Source organism: Halictus rubicundus, chromosome 8 (genome assembly GCF_050948215.1).
Source record: "Halictus rubicundus isolate RS-2024b chromosome 8, iyHalRubi1_principal, whole genome shotgun sequence".
NCBI classification, from domain to species: Eukaryota; Metazoa; Arthropoda; class Insecta; order Hymenoptera; family Halictidae; genus Halictus; species Halictus rubicundus.
The window spans coordinates 17,247,312-17,267,731 of NC_135156.1; the positions used below are offsets into that span (position 1 = coordinate 17,247,312).

The 20,420-nt window shown below is 43.5% G+C and overlaps 2 protein-coding genes across 6 annotated transcripts in view; both read right to left on the reverse strand.

The window, feature by feature from the left end:
- Positions 1 to 16,958, reverse strand: part of P120ctn (adherens junction protein p120) — a 77,267-nt gene extending 60,309 nt beyond the window's left edge. For all 5 annotated transcript variants that reach the window (XM_076792660.1, XM_076792659.1, XM_076792656.1 and 2 more), the window contains exon 1: positions 15,500 to 16,958. The gene's annotated coding sequence lies outside the window, so the exon portion shown is untranslated. The remainder of the gene's footprint in view (positions 1 to 15,499) is intronic.
- A 918-nt stretch (positions 16,959 to 17,876) lies between these two features.
- LOC143356752 (replication factor C subunit 4) lies at positions 17,877 to 20,148 on the reverse strand. Its single transcript, XM_076792687.1, has 6 exons — positions 20,015 to 20,148; positions 19,415 to 19,690; positions 18,477 to 18,870; positions 18,283 to 18,396; positions 18,118 to 18,201; positions 17,877 to 18,043 (listed from the first exon to the last, which is right to left on the reverse strand). The coding sequence occupies exons 1-6, from the start codon at positions 20,122 to 20,124 to the stop codon at positions 17,951 to 17,953; spliced, it is 1,071 nt and encodes a 356-aa protein (XP_076648802.1). The 5' UTR covers positions 20,125 to 20,148; the 3' UTR covers positions 17,877 to 17,950.
- Between the last annotated feature and the right edge of the window lie 272 nt (positions 20,149 to 20,420).

Below are 20,420 nucleotides of genomic sequence, written 5' to 3' on the forward strand. Positions count from 1 at the left end.
ACAGAAAGAGAAAAGATTATCGATCTTGTGACAGAAGGCTATATCCTGAGCGCCTTCTTTGTGACGTTCAAATGGGCGTGGTCAGATTGCTCTCGAAACAGTATTGTGCTGCTCTGGAGCTGGCCACGCCCTGAATTGGTCCTCAAACAACGGTTGTGCTGTCAAATAATGACAGAAAGAGAAAAGATTATCGATCTTGTGACAGAAGGCTATATCCTGAGCGTCTTCTTTGTGACGTTCGAATGGGCGTGGTCGGATTGCTCTCGAAACAGTATTGCGCTGCTCTGGAGCTGGCCACGCCCTGAATTACTGCCTAGAACCAACGCTCATGCTCCTAAAAAATCGCAAGATATTCTCCGCATTGCAACAGAAGATTCCCCGCTGTATATTCTCGTAACGACCGAAATGGGCGTGGTCTACTTGCTCTCAAGAGTTCGTTCCGCTGCTCTAGATCTGACCACGCCCCGAATTGCCCTGAATACCTCGATTCGAGTTAGTGTCTCGTCTATTCCCGGACACGATAATCGAAGCCCGGTGAAATTCGTGGAAACGATTAAAGTTTCAGCAAATAAATATACAAATTATTTACAGGTTCGGTGGCATTTTAATGATAACATTCATTAAATCTGACTGGAAATCTGCGGTATCGGCACAGTGTTCAATCATCGGTACATTTCAAGAATAAAAGTACCTAGAGCCGGCCGACGCTAGTTACTTTTTCGCTCGACCTCAAAACCGCGAATCATTCGGAACGATTTGCTATCCCGCAGCGGGAGTTCTTGTTGGAACAGTCAATTCGGGATTCTGTTAGTCGGAAAATCACTAGCGCTGACGCTACAGGTTCTCTGTCTCTCTCTCTTCGGTTTTAAACGAATGATAGAAAGAAAAAAAAGAAAGAAGGAGCGCGCGAAAGCGGGAGAGAGGGAGAGAGAGAGAGAGAGAGAGAGGGGGAGAAGAAAGGAAGATTGAACAGTCGAAGCAAAAGCGTTATTCCTCGGGAATCGCGGGCAATTTAACCGAGTTCGGTAGCAATTTAATCGAGGCCCGAGGCGGTCCGTGGAACGTTAAACGATCCCGGGGTAACTCGAAACGCGAACGAACGGAACTCGGCCATTTTTTCGGCCTCTCCGAAAGTAGTTCAACCACTCGGTGGCCTCCGTCGCGGTAAATCCGTGGCGTCTAATTAGCGTCGCGCGTTACGTTGCCCCCGAGACGCCTAATTTAAGTTTCCAGCCGCGGGTCCGGGCTCCTCTCCCTGTTTCCTTCTCATCCTCTCCTCGCTCTCCTCCTCACTCCCCCTTCCGCCCTTCACCGCCATCTTACCCGCGTTCGCATTCGGAATCACCGGCCGTGCCGGTGACACGCGAGACTTGCCACAGTTACTCCTTGCCGAAGTCAGTCCTGACGCTGCTCGAACGATCAAAGACGCCTGAACCTACACGTCCGCGGTTAAAACGCGCGCCGATAGCCAAACACGTGAATACCCTAATTATACTGAGCGCCGAGGGAACCTCCGCCTCGACGTCTTCACCTCGAAATCAAAGCCGGTCTGTCTTCAGGGCTGAGGGGTAACCTAATCTTTGAGTAATCGATAAAGCATACGCAATTACACTGATTTCTCTATATATGTCGCCGAGACCTGGACGATAAATGTCGCGGAATTATCGCCACCACATCTATCATCATCCACGGGGGGCCACGTCTCCTGGACGATACACGACGCTGACAAGATTCTTGTTGTTGACATATATCGAGAATTCGCTGTACACACTTGATAAACGCTTTGTTTCTCGATGCACGTTATTTCGCGATAGCTTCGAGCAAAGCACAGGAAGCATCACGAGCGCAGCATGATCAAAGGATTCGCAAATCCGTAGGTCGAATTGATAAGGGAAATTTCGTTGGTAAATCATGCAACGATACCTCTCCATACGTTAGCGGGACCCGCCGCACAGTGGTCCAAATCGAGAAATTCAGTGACTTTTGGCCCGAAAATGAACTTTCATGTATCGATACCTGATCAATGAACATTGCTTCCCAAATGTCCATAGACCTCGGAAATGGAGAAATTAGTACAATTTATTAAATATTATAGTTGTAATAAATATTGAAAGTTGGACATTTTAAGAAGAGTATTTTTCACGAGAAAAATTGCTTCACTTTGATGCGATGCCCTGACGTTCCTATTTAATATTTTCTCGCGCTTTTTTTTTTTAATTAAAGAGCAGATTTTTGCGATAAGAAATCGTGTCTTACATTATTAATTAGTCTGCACAATGTATTAAAAGTTAATGCTGGACTAAATGGAGAAAATTAAAAAAAATTTTTATATTCGGTAAGAGATATCTTTAAAGTCCCAGGAAGTCCCAGTTTCTAACAAATTGGACTATTTTCAGTACACCTTCCTCTATATGATGGTATAAAAATTATTTCCGCACTCTTCCGCCTTTGCAAATTATAGCAGTTTAAAACTGACAATGTTACGATTATGATTGGTATCCCATGCCTGCTTCAGTCCATAAGTTATTAATGCATGGTGCAGATGTAATAAAACACGCATTATTACCAATCGGACAATTATCGGAGGAGGCTCAAGAAACACGTCACAAAGACTTTAAACAATTTAAATACAAACATACAAGAAAATCAGACAGAATATTAACAAATGAAGATGTATTTTATAGACTTTTATTGACATCGGACCCGCACATGTCAGCAATGCGAGTGAAATCATGTAAGAAAAGAATACAAAATTTAGAACCAGAAGCTGAATTATTAATAATTAAATAATAGAAAAGGCAGGCTTTGAAATGGATGGACTATAAAAAATAATGCTAGACAAAACCATTTGAGAATGAAGACTGACAAAGTATAAACAAATGTTATTTTTTCATATTTCATGTTATTATTAGTATATTATAAAACCATCATTGTTATCACATTTTTATCACAAAAGATTTACAAAAATGTTACTAAATTATTTTATATTATATACAATATTACAAATATTATCAATTATTATAAAAAATATCTTTTGACACAGTTATGTGACGTTTTTACCTTACCCGACTCCTCAAATTTACATTTTTCCCAATTCATTAAACATTGCATGTGTGAAACAAATATAAAATACACACTTAGAAAGAAAAAATGGTTTGGCAGATTGTATTTAAACAATTTTTTTTTAGTGAAAAATATCAATGAAAATGATTAAGAAATTATTGTTTAACAAATTTAAAAAATATTAATTTTTCTTTAGTTCAAATTGACTATTTTTTTTAATGAATTTTAGTGCAAATTTCATCCCGATAACTCTTATGGTACAAAAGTTATAACAAAAAGTCACTGAATTTCTCGATTTGGACCACTGTGCGCCGCGAGCTAATAGCGAAGCAGACCAGCAGTTTTTCCTCGGATCTTCTCGGATCTTCTCGGCGCATATTGTTCCAGGTTGGAATTAACGATCGACCAGCGGCTGCAGACGAGTCGTTATCGGCGGGGATCAGTTCCACTTTGTTAATAAGCTATCCAGCGACTTCGGCGAGCAAGGATCCGAGGCGAGGAAGCGGCAGGGAGTAGCCGTGAGTTATTCGCGGCTGTGGTTTCATTAAAAGTACACCGGCCGGCGGTGATCTAATTAGCGACGCCGCTGTACACCAGGCTCGTCCGCGTTAAGAAAAATTAACGAATCCCTGCCCGCGAAACCGGGCTCTCCTCTCTCGCGGAAACGACTCATCTACTGGGTGTTGCTTTTCTGCAAGAACGTTCCACGATATCGAACATCGAATCCATCCAACAAGTGTCCGAGCAACATTTGGTGCAACGAGGCACATTCGAAGACAATAATTAATCGTTTTCTTTGACGACGTTCTGCGTGTTTGTATTGGTACTCCTGCGGTGAATGTCAAATCAACGAGATGCTATATGATATAGTAATGCTCCTTGTGGTGGAAACATAAATTAATGGATTTGAAGTCTCGTTAAGCGAAGCGTACTATGTATTGATTGATACAAGTGTTTGATATATTGACTGAGAAATTGCTTAATATATTATTTGATATAATTGTTTGATATATTGACTGATATAATTACTTGATGAATATAATTGCTTGATATAATTGTTTGATATATTGACTGATAAATTGCTTGATGAATATAATTGTTTGATATAATTGTTTGATATATTGACTGATAAATTGCTTAATATATTATTTGATATAATTGTTTGATATATTGACTGATATAATTACTTGATGAATATAATTGTTTGACATAATTGTTTGATATATTGACTGATATAATTATTTGGTGAATATAATTGTTTGATATAATTGTTTGATATATTGACTGATAAATAGCTTAATATAATATTTCATATAATTGTCTCATATATATACTGATATAATTACTTGATGAATATAATTGTTTGATATATTGACTGATAAATTGCTTAATATATTATTTGATATAATTGTCTGATATATATACTGATATAATTACTTGATGAATATAATTGTTTGATATAATTGTTTGATATATTGACTGATATAATTACTTGATGAATATAATTGTTTGATATATTGATTGATATAATTACTTGATGAATATAATTGTTTGATATATTGACTGATAAATTGCTTAATATATTATTTGATATAATTGTCTGATATATATACTGATATAATTACTTGATGAATATAATTGTTTGATATAGTTGTTTGATATATTGACTGATATAATTACTTGATGAATATAATTGTTTGATATATTGATTGATATAATTACTTGATGAATATAATTGTTTGATATATTGACTGATAAATTGCTTAATATAATATTTCATATAATTGTCTCATATATATACTGATATAATTACTTGATGAATATAATTGTTTGATATATTGACTGATATAATTACTTGATGAATATAATTGTTTGATATAATTGTTTGATATATTGACTGATATAATTACTTGATGAATATAATTGTTTGATATAATTGTTTGATATACTGCCTGATAAATTGCTTAATACAATATTTCATATAATTGTCTCATATATATATACTGATATAATTACTTGATGAATATAATTGTTTGATATAATTGTTCGATATACATTGTTTGAAATAATTTTTTCGATACAGCCGTTTAGATCGACGGAACCTTGCGACATACGGACTGATATAATTGATGCAATTGTCCGACTATGCCGTCCATTTTTCCTGGAGTATCGGAAGTTGTTATCGGGGCAGATTGCAGCCAAGGTCAACGAACTGTGTACAAACTGAATTTTTCTGTCGCTGGCGCTATCAGTTCCGAGATAATCCAGACACAGCACGGCAAGGAGGGACGCCGAGCCGAGTGGAAAATACGAATTTAACGGCGCGTCGAGATTTTAAACAATAACCAGGCTCATTGTCCCGGCACGGAGGGAGGACGATAATCGTGTGTCCCATTCTTTCTTCTCTGTCTCTCTCTCTCTCTCTCTCTCTCTCTCTCTCTCTCTGGCTCTTGAAGGAAACTCTTAAAGAATTTATGGAATTCGTTTCCGACTCCCTGTCCCGCGGGACCACTGACGGTTTTATTCAGCTGAATGGAGAAGAAGAAGAAGCCGGTCGACCGTCTCACCGTCCTTCTTCTTTTTCGTAAATTATACACTCGGTCATTACTAGGGGACAAACAGGAGGCTGGCGTACCGCCGTCTGCGACGCCGATCGAGATTTAATCGGCGAACGATCGATCCCCGCCTCGAGACCCGAGGTCACGGGTACCTGGATCTTTTTCGGAAACCCGCATTCCGGTTTCGAAATTTGATCAGCTCCCAGACACTAAAATGTTCGAGCTCGATCGACGCTAGCTTCACGGAGCCCTAAGAATGAATGTTTACTGTACGAAAATAAAAAGAATGTGTCTATCCAATTTTTGAATAATATATATATATATATATAGCCTGTCCAGTACGAGTAAAAAAAAACCTGCATTCAGCGACAATTCAATCATCAACGCTTCGACGACTATGGCCGAAGAACTTCCGAAACATTGCTCAATTTCGTTGGTATTTTTCCAGAAGGAAGACCGAGGCTTCCGAGAAGCCGATTAACAAAACCGGAACGGTAATGCGAGAGGAATTCGATGACGATACGCGTATCGGCGCACCGCTGCGTCATTAGAATGTCCACGTATATAGCATTGCGATCATTCGTGTAGCCCGTACTCTGGATTCTGAAAATGTTCAGGCTCGCCTGAGTTTTGTGTACCGGCGATACCCGAGAGGCGATAGGGGACGATCGATAACCGTGGCAATTATCTTTCACTTATCGATCGCATGTTGGATCTATTGGTCACGGTCTAATCAGCGCGCGCCAGGCCTCGACTTTTCTCATTAGGTAATCCCCGAGCAACGTGCTGGATAAGGTTCGTGCGAGAGTTTTATCGATTCCTCGAGAAAATTCTCGGCATAAACGTTCGAATACGAGAAGGAAATGTTCCCGTCAGAGATGAGCAAGATGGCGGACGCTGACCCTTACGCGACCCTTGCACCCCCTATATTCAGGCCGAACCCTGACATTCGCACGGAAATGGTTGCGAAGATAAAGGGTTTTTCAGTAAGGACATAACAACTTTAAGTTAAAAAACAAACACATAATAATTGAAATATCGCGCTGAAATTTATTAGGGTCGTAGCACACGCTTTACATTTTTATTGAATTACGTGTGGAATTCGGGCACGACGGCAGCATTCGATTCAGCTGGTCAAACAATTGATTTATTGAAAACGAAATTCGGTAATCGCTTAATCTCGAGAAATGGTACTGTCGAATGGCCGCCTCGCTCATGCGATTTGACGCCGTTGGATTTTGTTCTTGTGGGGCTACCTCAAGTCAAAGGTGTATGCCAACCGTCCAAGGACGTTAGACGACCTCAAGAACAATATTCAACACGAAATTAACAACATTCCGGCTGATATGTGTGGGAGAGTAGTTGAAAATTGGAGACAACGAATCGAATGCTGCCGTCGTGCCCGTGGAGGTCGTATGAACGACATCGAATTCCACACATAATTCAATAAAAATGTAAAGTGTGTACTACAACAATTATGTGTTTGTTTTTCAACTTAAAGTTGTTATGTCCTTACCGAAAAACCCTTTATAGGACAGACAAGAATCTATATTTTTCCTCGTGTTCGACAAACTGTACAATTATAATAAAACATGGTAGGCTATTTTATGACGGAAATCAGTAGGATTCCTAACTCTTGGAATGGATACAGACAATCTTTACACAATAATTAACAGTCCACTTGTATTCTGCGGTTCTGTAGATTTCTAGAAGTTCACTGGAACAATAATAAAGAGCACGAGACAGCAGGGAAAAGAATGAGACACTCGATGCAGAAAAGAGCAGAACGTACGAACGAGCTATAGTAATCGAGGCGGCTACAGATCATAAGTAAAACACCGGCGGTAATAGGAGGAGCGTTTCGCCTAAAATTACAGAACCAGCCCGGGAAATAAATAAAGCGGCTCGTAAAGCTGACGTAGCGGTTTCCCCCGGCAAGAGGGGGGGGGGAGGAGGAAAACGAAGAAAAAAAGAAAAAAGAAAATAATCCCAGACCAATTCTCGAAGCGTGAAGACCCTTCAGACACCTGGAGCACCCAGAGGCGGCGTCCTCCGCTCTTGTAATTGACCGCGCCAATAAAAAGCCCCCAAATAACGAGCAATAAGTCGGCACATAAGTACTTAAACATCAATGAGTCATCGTGGGGGCAGATAAAGCCCGCAGGGAAACGTCCGGACGCCACCCCGGAAGCCCGTCCGAGTATCAATAGACAGTATCGACCCCAGGAATCAAGCGTGACCGAAGGAGCACCCAAACAATACCTCGATCGAGCTACGGTCGAGATCGAAATCGAGAGCAATCCGAGACCGACCTGCGCCCCCGTGTACCCCCTTCTGCAACTGTTAGGGGTGCCCATAAGTAAGCAATTATTTGCAAAGAATTTGTTTTGCCTTCAGCTCTGCACCGATCGTTCAAGAGGAAACAGTTTTCGGTAAAGCAGCCCGTGTGTTCAAAGTATTCTAAAAAGTGTCATTTCTTTTACAACCCTGTGATAAAATGTCGGCGTCCTTGACAACACTATCCTCGATAATGATGGGGATTATACAGTAAATTGAATTTACTACAAAGTTTGTTTTAGATTTCAAAATAATTGATTACTTATGGTTCTCACCCTTTACACTGTTGTTCGCGGTTGCTCCAAAAACTCATCTTCATGATCGAAGCCATTTTTCTGATCTACTTTCATCACGCTCATCGAGTGCAGTGGCAGTCGATTTGAACTTCGACCCCTAGCTGTACTTGCTACCTCAGATTTAGACTGTGTAAAATAGCCCCCTCGGATTTAGTGCATCTTCAGCAATGCCTCAATGGCTGCCTTGCTTTTATAATGGCCCACTTACTTCAAAACATTGCATCTTGTTCCTATATAATAGCAAGATGAACTTCAACCCGGACACTCAACAACAATTTCATACTCCTCCAATGGATCTAGTGCATCTTTCGTTTTTAACACTAGGTTTACGGGACCCGTCAAAATGACTTGAGATTGCGAAGATCCATCTACGTGGAATTACTCAACAAACTTATCTCCTTAGGTATATATTATTTAAACAATGGCTGAAAACTTGGATAGACACGTTCTTCTTATTTTGTATAAAGTCATGTAAAATGCTCACTTTTAAGGGGGCCGGCAGGCATTTGGCCTTGACTGTCACGCTATGTTACGCTGTGGTTTTTTTTTCTAGACATTTTACGTCTTAAATAAGTAAGCAATCAATTAAAAATGCACACCACCGTGTTTTTACATGTCTTTGCTACGTCTGTACAGAGCCTTTCTTTCGATACGGCCACTAAATCTCTCGAAATTAAGAGGATCTCTCTGCGGCAGCCATCTTGTGACGTCACACTTGCTTCAGAATTCGAATTTTCTGCCGAATACTACAAATTACTCCACGATGAGGTAGAAATTCGCAATTTGGGCTCCATACAGACGTAGATTCGACTTTTAGGAAACACAATTGACCGCTTCTAAACTGCTCATTGCAATATTGAAGCGTTAATTTGTCAAGATTTTGACCCTTGCAAGTTCATGTACGTATATTGCAGAGAAATTCTCTTTCTCGACGCGGTCGGGTGATGATACTTTGATCACGGGTAATGATTTCCTTTTTCCATATTGCGGCAAGCTCCCCAAAAACATTGTGTGTCGCCCAAAAGTAAAACAAATAATCCCAGCAAGTCATCCAAACCCTAATTCAGTCAAGAACCAAGCTATGCCGGCCAAAATGAGCTCCAGGTCTCTTGACAATCGCTCGAAGATATTTCCCCGTAGATTGTTTAAGTTTGAGGGATTTTAGGAGTCTTCTTTTAGGAGAAGGGATGCTCGGTGATGAAAATTCGCAAGGCGAGACGGCCGAGCGAACCGGCGACTTAATAACAGAGAGGCCAGGGCTCGAATCGAGAGGACACGTGACACTGACAACGTCATTTCCGCGGTGGAACAATCACCGGGCCGTCACCGTTTCGGTCACTCGAAACGCTGAATATAACGGAGGCCGGGGCCTATTCAGAGGCCTGCATCGCCGCCGCCGGCCAAAGGGGACACGCCGCTCGAATGCCGATTCAAAGCATTGTTGAACCGCGACCGTTCGATCACGAATTAAATGGACTTTATCCCGTCGAACGATCGCGGAACAGTTTTCATTCTTTTTCCACGCCCCGCGTCCGCTCACGGCCTGACGCACACCGGTGGCCGACGGTGGCCGACACCCGCCGGTTCCGGTGTGCGACCTCTTTCGTCGGAAAGTCGCCGGGAACCAATACGGCCAGCTAGAAGACTTAATTATTCGCAATATCCGCCATTAACACGTTCGTCGGGATATTTGTGCGGGTTTAACATGAGTTTCTGCGTTGGTATAGTCATCGTACTAAACTTGATTCGGATCTGTAACATGCAAGAAAGCTGGAGGATTACTCGGTATCGTACATTTAATTTTTTGCAATTTTTATTTCATTAAATAACTTACTTTGATATTAGGGAATTTTGGGGGTTCCTGGTTCGGCGTTCAAAGTGTTCATAGACTGCGGATTTCTATGAAAGTAGTCTCTAATTAATGGCAACGACACAGGGGCCAAATAGAAATTTCCGTCTCTTTTTCAACGAATTTAGCATCGCTCGAATTTTCCTGAACCGTTTCGAATTTCTTTTACGCGATCTTGCTTGTGAACGCGTAAAGCCTAGTCGAAGAAAATCTGATTCTCTGCGACGCTGGAACGTGTTAAGAATTTATCCTGCTGTGACTATAGAAACTATGCGAATGGTTCTTATGTAGAACGATTCTTTAGACTCTCCCGAATTTCACGGCAAATTTTATTATAACATTATGAGCAGTTAAGCTTGTTTAAAGAATATTTCAAAAGAACGAGACGCCGTTGATTCGTTGATGGGATCGCGTAGAATCGTTTTCGTTGAAAAATTAGAGCAACTTTCGGCGATCAAAATTGCCGGAGCACGTTCCCGAGGCTTCGAAGAGTATTCGAGAATTTCTTCGAATTTTTCAAACCCAGAAACTTCGGAGATAATTATGGGGTAGCGGACAAGTCAGAAATTTGATAAATACTACAATAACTCTCCGCGGAATGAACGCTCGAAGCGGCTGAATTTTTGCAAATGACTAAACGAAAGAAAACCGCGGTTTTCCAAACGAGGGCCGGCGCAACGATTCGAGGGGAAAGAGTCTGGAACAATGATCGCGGAGATTTCACACCGGCGATTATACTGTTGCGTGGAAAACATGTGAAAACCGGGTGACGGTAAACGGAACAGAGAAACCGCTCGCGGAATGAAGAGGATTACGATTGTCGGCTGAATGAAAAATCGCCGCTGTGAATCGCGGCTCTTAGTCCCCGTGTTTTGTTATTGGAAAGCATTGTCGGCCGTTTTGCTCCGCTTTGCGGCGAAACCGGGAACGAGACACGCGCGATTACTCGGGAGTCCTAGTTACATTGTCGCATGTGCCGACTCCATTTTCGACGATCAAAATTAATGAAACGCGACGCGAGAGCCCGCTGCGGACCGATTCTCAACGTTCAACGTCCGCCATTTCACCTGGATCGCCCAATAAAACGTATTTATAGTTCGCCCAAATATACTTCACGCGTCTGTTTACGACGGATTCTGGGGGATGAAACTACCCCCTGGCATCGAGGTTTGGGGGCTTGAATATCTCGAAAACAAGCGGGGGGATTATTAGATTTTCATAAGAAAAAGAAATGGATAATTGAGCTGTTGTCAGCTGAAAAAAGTCCCCAGGACTTCCGGTGGAACAGTATTTCTGTCTCTCGATTGCTATTGAACATTCCCCGGCGAGAGATTAGCAGCGCCGCTTTCCCGCTATCATGAATTACAACCGAAAGATAAGATACTATGAAAACGCGTCGTTTGACCTAAGTCGCTGTCGCTCGGAATGTGATTCTCGCTGTTCGAGATCTCCGTAGTTGCGCAACGAGAAGACGAATGTTACCAGAATCGTTCGAAACTGCATCTCGTCGCGTGATTGCTTGGGAAAATGGGAACGGATCCTCGTGCAAGCGAGCTTGTGGTTTCTCAATGTCCTCGGTAGCTGAAAGATTATCCTCTTCTGCTACCGGCGCCGGCAAATCCGCGACTCAAAGCCAGAGAACCTCTGACTGCCGCGTTCAATCGTAATCGACTTCGAAATTATCTTTTCTGTGTCTACAGCTTCATCCCGGCTAGAGTCCATTTGCTTTCCGAGACTGGTGCATTACGGGAGCGAACCTGACGATGGCGTGCTTTCATTGTTATAGGTAGACCGGGGATTTTATGCGAAATAAGCATTACCAGTTCATCCTGAGCCGTCGTGCGTTAATGCGCTCGGGACTTAACGTCCTAAACCTCTTAGAATGTTTACTCGTTGTTGTTTAACATTTTACAGCGGCGGGGCCGAATGTTCTCAACAAAAACGAGTCAGAAACTGTTCTAAAATGCAACTACCGTTCGTCCCAACTGGTTCATTTGTTAATAGATCCTAACGTCCATCCTGAGCAGCAACCCTTTCAGAATGTTTATACATTATTTACGTCGGGCGGGACGGTGCTTAATCCACGGCACAGGAAACGAATACGTGTTCCGTTAGTTTTTATTGTTATTGTTGTTGTCCACGGTCGAGTAGTTTGGCCGGTCGACTGTTATTCGTTAAGTTTGTCCCGCGGCGAAAAGTAGCCGCGGAGTCTGGCACATCCATATTCCGGAATGGCATAAGTTGCTCTCCTTATCTCTCGGCGGATACGAACAGCGACGCGGAGTGTCGGGCCGCGGCGAGATGCATCCCGGGTGCAACCTTGCAACGAACGAACGACTCGGTGCACCTCGTTCCATAAGCTCCCGTTATGAGTTTTCTTACTGCCGTAGTTTCGGCCCCCTCACCCCCCTCTATGTATACTAATTATCAACTGCTCGGGACTCATCCGCTCACGAAATTACCAGCCACATAAACGCATTAGGGCACCGGGATTTTTGCGTTCCGCGAAACCCCCGAATCCATAAGCTTCAATTTCATCAAGATTACAGTACCCTCCCAACGGAAATTGTTAATCGAATATCGTCTGGCACCGACGACGCAAAAATGCGTCAACCGCATCCGCGACTGGTCCACACATTTTCAATCAACACGTGGCCGTGTTCAGCAATAATCAAATAGCGACGTGTCCTCCTATAAAATATTAAAATAAATGAATATGAGATTGATATCAATATTAATATGAAAAAAGATATTGTCACAGACGAGTTTTCTGTATATTATGCGTTAGAACTATAGATAAGTTAGTGTTCGTCATAGATATGTGTTTTTCAATTACATATTCCTTCCTAATGTACATAAATAGATTATATCTGGAGGAATGGTGTCTCAACGTTGTTCTAGTTTCATCATCCAATTACGTCCCGGTCGTTTTCATTTCGAACGATCCCCTTATCGGCGCGACGCCATTTCGAATTCGGAGCGTAACGTTATTTCGCGCCGTTTCCGCAAATCGATATATCCTCGATAATTAAACATCGCGGCTGTCGCGTACGATAGATCCGTCGAGACGTATCGTATCGATTCGCGTGGTTTCGAACGGCGTTAACTGGAACACGCGTGCGAGTCTCCCGTCTATGTTTGTTTATTTCGGCGGAGAAACAAAAAAAGGACGCCAGTCAATTATTCGAAATCTCCTTGTGATCGATCCCGGCGGTCGTGCGCTTTGAAATTATGTTGGCAAGCGTGCAAGGGACGCGCGGCGGCGTCGAATGTCGTGTACGTTCCAAAACAAAAACAAAGCTCGACGACGACTGCACGACAAATGTCATTGTACCGCGGATAACAAGTGCGTCAGAGCGGCCGGGATTTTTCAAAGTTATCCGTCGCCTGCCGCCGCTGACCGAGTTCGATGTAATTACGGCGGGGAAACTCGCGAGATACCATCTGCATATCCCGTCAGCTGTCAATAGGTTATACATATCGAAGCTCCCTATCGATCAGCGTCATCGATACTCCCGTAATCCGCGACCGATCCTACAAGACAATTCTACTTTCCCATCTGGTATCTAGTCTCTCCACGGTTATAATCCGAACCCTACTTAATTATTGACCATTCGCGCGTTCTACGACCGATCGATAATGGGAAGACCGTAATACGAATTCTACGTCTCTGGAAATCGAAGCGGCACGATCGATCCACGCTTTCTCTCTCTCTCTCTCTCTCCCTACCCCCCCCCCCCTCTTTCTCTCTCTCTCTCTCTCTCTCTCTCTCGAAGTTCGAGATCTCCGTCGAACTGTTACTCCGCTTTAGACAGCAGTTTTAAGGCGACTCGAAATGATGTAACGGTATATCTCGATAATAAACACCGGCCCGTTCAAATGCGATGTCGGCCACCGTCGAGTTCAAGTGCACGATAGATCGTTGCGGCGAAGAACTATCGACGATCGATAATTATCGATGATCGTGGCCATCGAAAGCTCGATTCTTTTATTCATACCTTCGATACCTATCGACAGTGAACATTGTAACCCTGGGTCCTTCTCGACCCTTCCTTATATTCTGTCGATTGTATATTCACAATGGACAAAGTGATTATGCTGATCCGTACATCAAAAGTAACCTTGACGCGACCCTAGCGAATGCTGGGTCCGTTTAGACCCACAATAAATAAAAGAAAACTGTGGACGATGATGTACATAGTATTTAGATTACATTTCAGTAGAATGGAGGATATACGAAGACGGGTCAGAACGGACCCGGGCTTCGCTAGGATTAGAATCTTTCTCCATCTCGTATTTCTTCACATCGTTGCGAACAATGAAGATATTCTACAGAAAATTGCCCCACCCTGTGCATGCTTCATAACCTTGACGCCACCATGCCGAATGCAGTGGGTCTATTTGGACCCACGACACTCAAGGCCTAAAACTACAAACAGCAGACATGATGTTTGTCACCAGATCGCGTTCGTATAGAATTGACAACGACCGAAAACGGGTCAGAACGGACCCGGCCTTCGCTAGGAATAGAATCTTCCTCCGTCTCATATTTCTTCACATCGTTGCGAACAATAAAGATATTCAACAGTGTACAAATTTATTGCCCCACCCTGTGCATGCTTCATAACCTTGACGCCCCAATGGCGAATGCAGTGGGTCTATTTGGACCCACGACACTCAAGGCCTAAAACTATAAACAGCGGACATAATGTAGTTTGTCTCCAGATCGCGTTCGTATAGAATTGACAACGTCCGAAAACGGGTCAGAACGGACCCGGCCTTCGCTAGGAATAGAATCTTCCTCCATCTCGTATTTCTTCACATCGTTGCGAACAATAAAGATATTCAACAGTGTACAAATTTATTGCCCCACCCTGTGCATGCTTCATAACCTTGACGCCCCAATGGCGAATGCAGTGGGTCTATTTGGACCCACGACACTCAAGGCCTAAAACTATAAACAGCGGACATAATGTAGTTTGTCTCCAGATCGCGTTCGTATAGAATTGACAACGTCCGAGGACGGGTCAGAACGGACCCGGGCTTCGGCAGGGTAGAATGCCAGTGACCTCGGACACGGTTTCATTGAAAGATGTCGCGGCGAAGACGGAAAGTGTAGGTGAGACAGTGCGACGGGGCGTTAATGGGTTAAAAACCGTGTCGGTTCGATCGCGTGCTCGGCTATTTACGGTTTCCGATACTATCCGGCGTACAAGCGCGGCTATTTACGAGCCGGGGGCCGATGCATCTGGTTTGCAGGTTAGAAAACGGGGTACCGTTAAGCGCGGACGCCGGTCGCCGGTGACAGTTTGCATCGTCTCGCGGTGTCGATAGGACGTGGGGGACAGCCTTCGAGCGTCGGCTGTTCGCGTCGCTCCGCGTTCCGTGTCTCTCACCTTTTCTACGATATTTCCCACGCCGGGAGTCGCCCGTCACATTCCTCGGAGCGTTGACGCGCGACGCGGTGTGTCCGACGACAGCGAACGATGACGAACGACGACGACGACGACGTAGTATCCCTGGATAATAGATCAGTGCCAGTCCGACGACGACGACGTTGTTGTTGTTGTTGTTGTTCCCGCGGTTAACCATCCAAAAACGTTGGGGCTGCACGCGCGTCTCGACGCGACGACGACCGTTCTGTGAAATCCACGCCGACAGAGCAGTCGCACTGTCAACCGCGCCACTATCATCGAGCCCCTGACGCGGAACGCGAGACCGAGACACCGAGCGCGAGAGAGCAACGAAGAGAGCCGCCACTCGAGGAAAAATATCTCCCCGGTCGGTCCCCGTGACGTTGTCCTTTGTCACACACACGCCTGAGTCACACGCAGAGCGGCAACGGGCGACGCGCTCGACGAATCCGCTCTTCGAATCGTTTCTTCTCCGGTTTTCGAGCACTGGGGACACCAGGCTATGGCTAGCAGCGAGAGCAGAAGCGTGCGCCTCGTACGCTCGGCCGTCCGAGCTGCGACAATACGCTCGATCGTAGCCGTTGATTGCCGAATCCTCCCGCACAACGATCTCGCTCCGAGATCCCGAACATCTCCTAACGCAAACCGTCTCTCTTCTTTCTCTCCCTCTCTCTCTAATTCCTCTTTCTCTCTTTTGCACTGTTTCCCTTCTGTTCTCGCTCGCTCGCTCGCCTCTCCGTCTATCCTCCCTGTTGGTTGTCCTTCGAGGAGAGGATACGGCTCTCCGGGTTCACGCGGCACGGAATTAACTCGCGCGTGTAACACTGACCGTCTCAATAGGCCCGCGATCGAGACCTCCTGGCATCCTGGTACGGGCGTCTTTCCTCTCGGTGCACGCGCGCACACCGTGCGCTCCGCACTTTCCGCTCCCCGTCTCGAGGCGAGTTTTTCCCCCACGAGAGATGACAGAGCAACGTCCCCGTGACAAGGCCGGCCGAGATACACACGCACGATACGTGGCCGCACCGACCAGAAAACGAACCAACACCGACCGCACACCAACCTTCTACTCTTCTTCTTCTTTTTTCTCTCTCTCTCTCTCTCTCTCTCTCTCCTCTCTTTCCGTTCGTCTCTCTCTCGCTCTCTGTCTCTATCTCTCTCTCCCTCTTTCTCTCGACACCCGTGGATTTTGTGTTACGGGCGGCCGTTCCACCGGACAGCCAGCGGGGCCCGCGCGCTATCAGACCAACTCCTCGACGATCCCCTCGGGACTAACGCGGACTCCCGGAACACGATTTCGAGCGGGCACGTGCGGCAGAATACGCAGAAACCGCAACTTTTTTACGGACACATCCCCGTACTAGTCTCCTCCTCGCCAACGCCTACACGATACACATTGCACGCAGCAACGACGCCCCTACACGCCGATCCCAGCGGCTCTCAAACGGCGGCGTCCTCTCACAGATGCTGCTGAATGGGCCGCTTTTGTCCCTAGACCGGTGTCCCTAGGCGATCCCGCCGGGAACAGGGCCGTGCGCGCACGATACAGTTTTCTGGTGACGCGATACCGTCGCCATCTTGCGGTCGGTGTTGATGCTGACTGCTCCATGCGCGGGATATTTGAAATTTTTAATTCCTTTAATTCCCCTGCTACCAGAATATTCCGGTTCGTTCACGTTGAAAAACACTCAAAATCACTTCGTTCGTTAATTTTCGTTCGCTGAAAATTTACCATCCGTAGTAACAATATAGAATTGATCGAGCTACGTTGGAATTACGTGCAACAGCGACCGGTCTGTATTCGACACGGCCAACTAAGTGTTTAGGCTACTTCGTAACTAGACCGTGGATTTTATAATCAGATGCAAAATGGAACATTTGAAGAACTTAGAAATGTTATTGTATTATTTCCACCTGTCTACAATGATTAAGAAAAGAAATGAATGTCTATATAGCGTCTGTGCCTTGCAATTCATTCAGAGAATTTTTATTTCTGTCTACTCGTCACGAATTGATGCATCCGTTTGATCATAATTTGTTTTCAGAAAACGAGATATTGGAGGAGTGGAATTCGATGTGGAATTCTGAGCTTGCTAAATAGAATATGACGGTACACTCTCGATGCGATCTGGAAATATCTAGGGAATTTTAGGTTTAAAATATCGCTTCGAATAATGGCGCTATAGTCTCGTTGCCCAAGCAACTAGGTGAAAAGTTTCAATATTGTTTTGTAAGATGGCAGCACAATTCATTTTTCAAGCATTAACATTTGTTAAACATTTACTTCGCACTCCTAACAAATGTTACCTCCAAATTCGCTGAAAGGCAAACCGCTTTCCATCGACTTCACTAAACAATCTGCTATAAAAAAGAATAAATATTTATTATTATAAAAAAGAATATAACAACATGTAATATTAAGTAACTTAATCCTCATGTTAACTCGTAAGCCCTTATGATGCCGCAACAGAGATTTATGAATTGTATGTACTCGCTTCCACCGTCCAATAACCTATAGTTGCATTCCTATAAAAACAGAAATAATTAATAATGCAGATCAAGATAAATATAGTTCTGCTGCGAAGTTTAAAGACCCTTACTCCGAGTTTATCGGCTACAAAAGCTTTCTGTTTATCCGTTAATTCGTCGGAATATATAATTCTTTCGCTCAATTGCTCAATTACCTGAAAAAGAAATAAGTGAAGCATGAATTAGAGCAGTTTATGAACAATGTACAAGTGTTTGCGTATAATTAGAGTACTTACTTGTGAAGTGGCATATGCTTCCAACATAAAGTTATCGACAAAAGCTTCAGCCTTGCTGTAATCCTTCGTTTTACACACCTCTAACAATTCGTCCAGCCATTTATCAGGGACAATCTATAATGTTTTTAGATCGTATTGCATTAAAATATAGACAATACAACTAATAAACGGCTCGTAGATAGAGGACAAATTACCCCGATAATTTCGAGGACATCATCGACAGTGATTTCAGTGCCTTTGCCCTTTAATCTCGTAACAGACTGTAGACACGTTATGGCACGTCTCATGTCGCCCCCCGACGCTTCTACAATTTTCAATAAAACAGCCTTCTCTGCCTTCAAATCCTCCTCTTTACAAATATACTCTAATCTCTCGATAATCTTGTCTTCCCCAAGCGGCTTGAATCTGAACTTTGTACAACGCGAAGTCAATGGTTCTATGATTCTCGAGACATAATTGCAGATCAAACAGAAACGTGTACTATGAGATTCCTTCTCCATAGTGCGACGAAGCGCAGCCTGTGCTGCACTGGTCATGCTATCTGCTTCATCCAGGATAATAATTTTAAAAGGTGGACATCTTCTCCCGCTGAAAAAAAGAATATTACTGTAACAAAATGCTCCTTCTATTCTATACTTTGAAAAGAAGCTTCGAATGCCTCAGATTGTGCCGTTCTCACAGAAATCACATAAACACGGCAGCAGACTGCTAAAGAATAGTAGATACAATTTACTTGTCTGCTTTCAGAGCCGGGTCAAAAGTTTTAATACTTTACAATACTTTTGGAGCAGTCTCCTCACAGCATTTTACTGTTCAGTTGGTAATAAGAGTTTCTAAACACTTCATTATAACTCCTGATAACAACCATATTCTTAAGCAGTCTTTCTGCTTAGTTTTAAAGTGATTCTCAAACCTTTTACTAAACATCATTGGCTTTCTAGATCTGTCGTTTTTACAAAACTACAGTAGGTACTCGCTCATTGCACGAAAACAGGACTTGCAACCCCTTCTACGAAATTACTATTTCCACCAAGCTACATTCCCCACCTTGCGCAAACAGAATGCAACGAACAAAGCATTTGATTGGAAGTGCAACGAACGAGAACCTACTGTAATACAAATGCGAACTTACTCGTCCCTCATACCGCCAACAGTAAGCTGAGCAAAGGTCTTGATCTTGTCCCTCACAACTTGGATACCTCTTTCATCCGAGGCATTTAACTCCAATATTCTCTCTTTATACAAGCTGCCGAATAGTTGCCTGGCTGCAGCCAGTATAGTACTAGTTTTACCAGTACCAGGTGGTCCGTAAAACAGCAGATTTGGGAAATCGCTGCCTTTCATACATTGCTTCAATACTTCAACTACCTCGCCTTGTTCAACCACGTCTTCGACGGTTCTGGGTCGGCTGAGGAAGTAGAAAAATCTTGAAATTTTTGCATCCCGAAAGAAATCATAAGAATATGCTTTAAACAAATTGTAATCCGTTAACTCTATTATGATCTATTTTGACCCAAAATATGAGTATCATCATTTGATTACTCATTTTCTACCAATTAAATTGAATGAACAGCTTTTACATTAGGGCCAATAAAAAGACTGACCCGCCTACAAGAAGTACCTCCAAAAATATGTTTCAAACAAATAGATAAACAAAGCATTGTAAAAGTTGTAAAAATTGTCCGTTGTTCTAGAGTTAACGTGTAGTTTTGAATTGAGGTTAGGTGCTCACTATTTCTCGACCCATGGCGGCGCCGGACCACGTTCCTCTTTCGCACGGGAAGTCGAAGGCCTTTTCGATTCCCCCGATCCTAATTTTCCAGTTTTCAAAAAACCGTGCATGCTTCTGCAAATTCCAAAACTCTCGGACCGCTCGAAATGGTTAACTAAAGTCAAAATTCAATTAACAGGTAGGGATCCATTCCCGCGCATTTTCCCTCTCGATGCACTCGCGCCAATATCGCAAATGAAACAGGGTAAAACCTTAGGTCCATGGTAAAACCCCATAAACCCCAGGTTTCTATGAATTACACTATGCCTCGAAAATTCCTAAATGTTCTCGCTGAAATTACATTAATAAACGAATGTACGGATTTAATCATAAATATCTGTACACACGTATAAATATTCAAGTTTAA

Excerpts from the sequence above, each read along its gene's own strand:
- LOC143356752 (XM_076792687.1), bottom strand. The coding sequence starts at position 20,124 with ATGCACGGTTTTTTGAAAACTGGAAAATTAGGATCGGGGGAATCGAAA. Across the intron at positions 19,691-20,014 it reads CCGCCATGGGTCGAGAAATA|CCGACCCAGAACCGTCGAAG; the intron begins GTGAGCACCTAA and ends CTACTTCCTCAG. Across the intron at positions 18,397-18,476 it reads ATGTCCTCGAAATTATCGGG|ATTGTCCCTGATAAATGGCT; the intron begins GTAATTTGTCCT and ends AAAACATTATAG.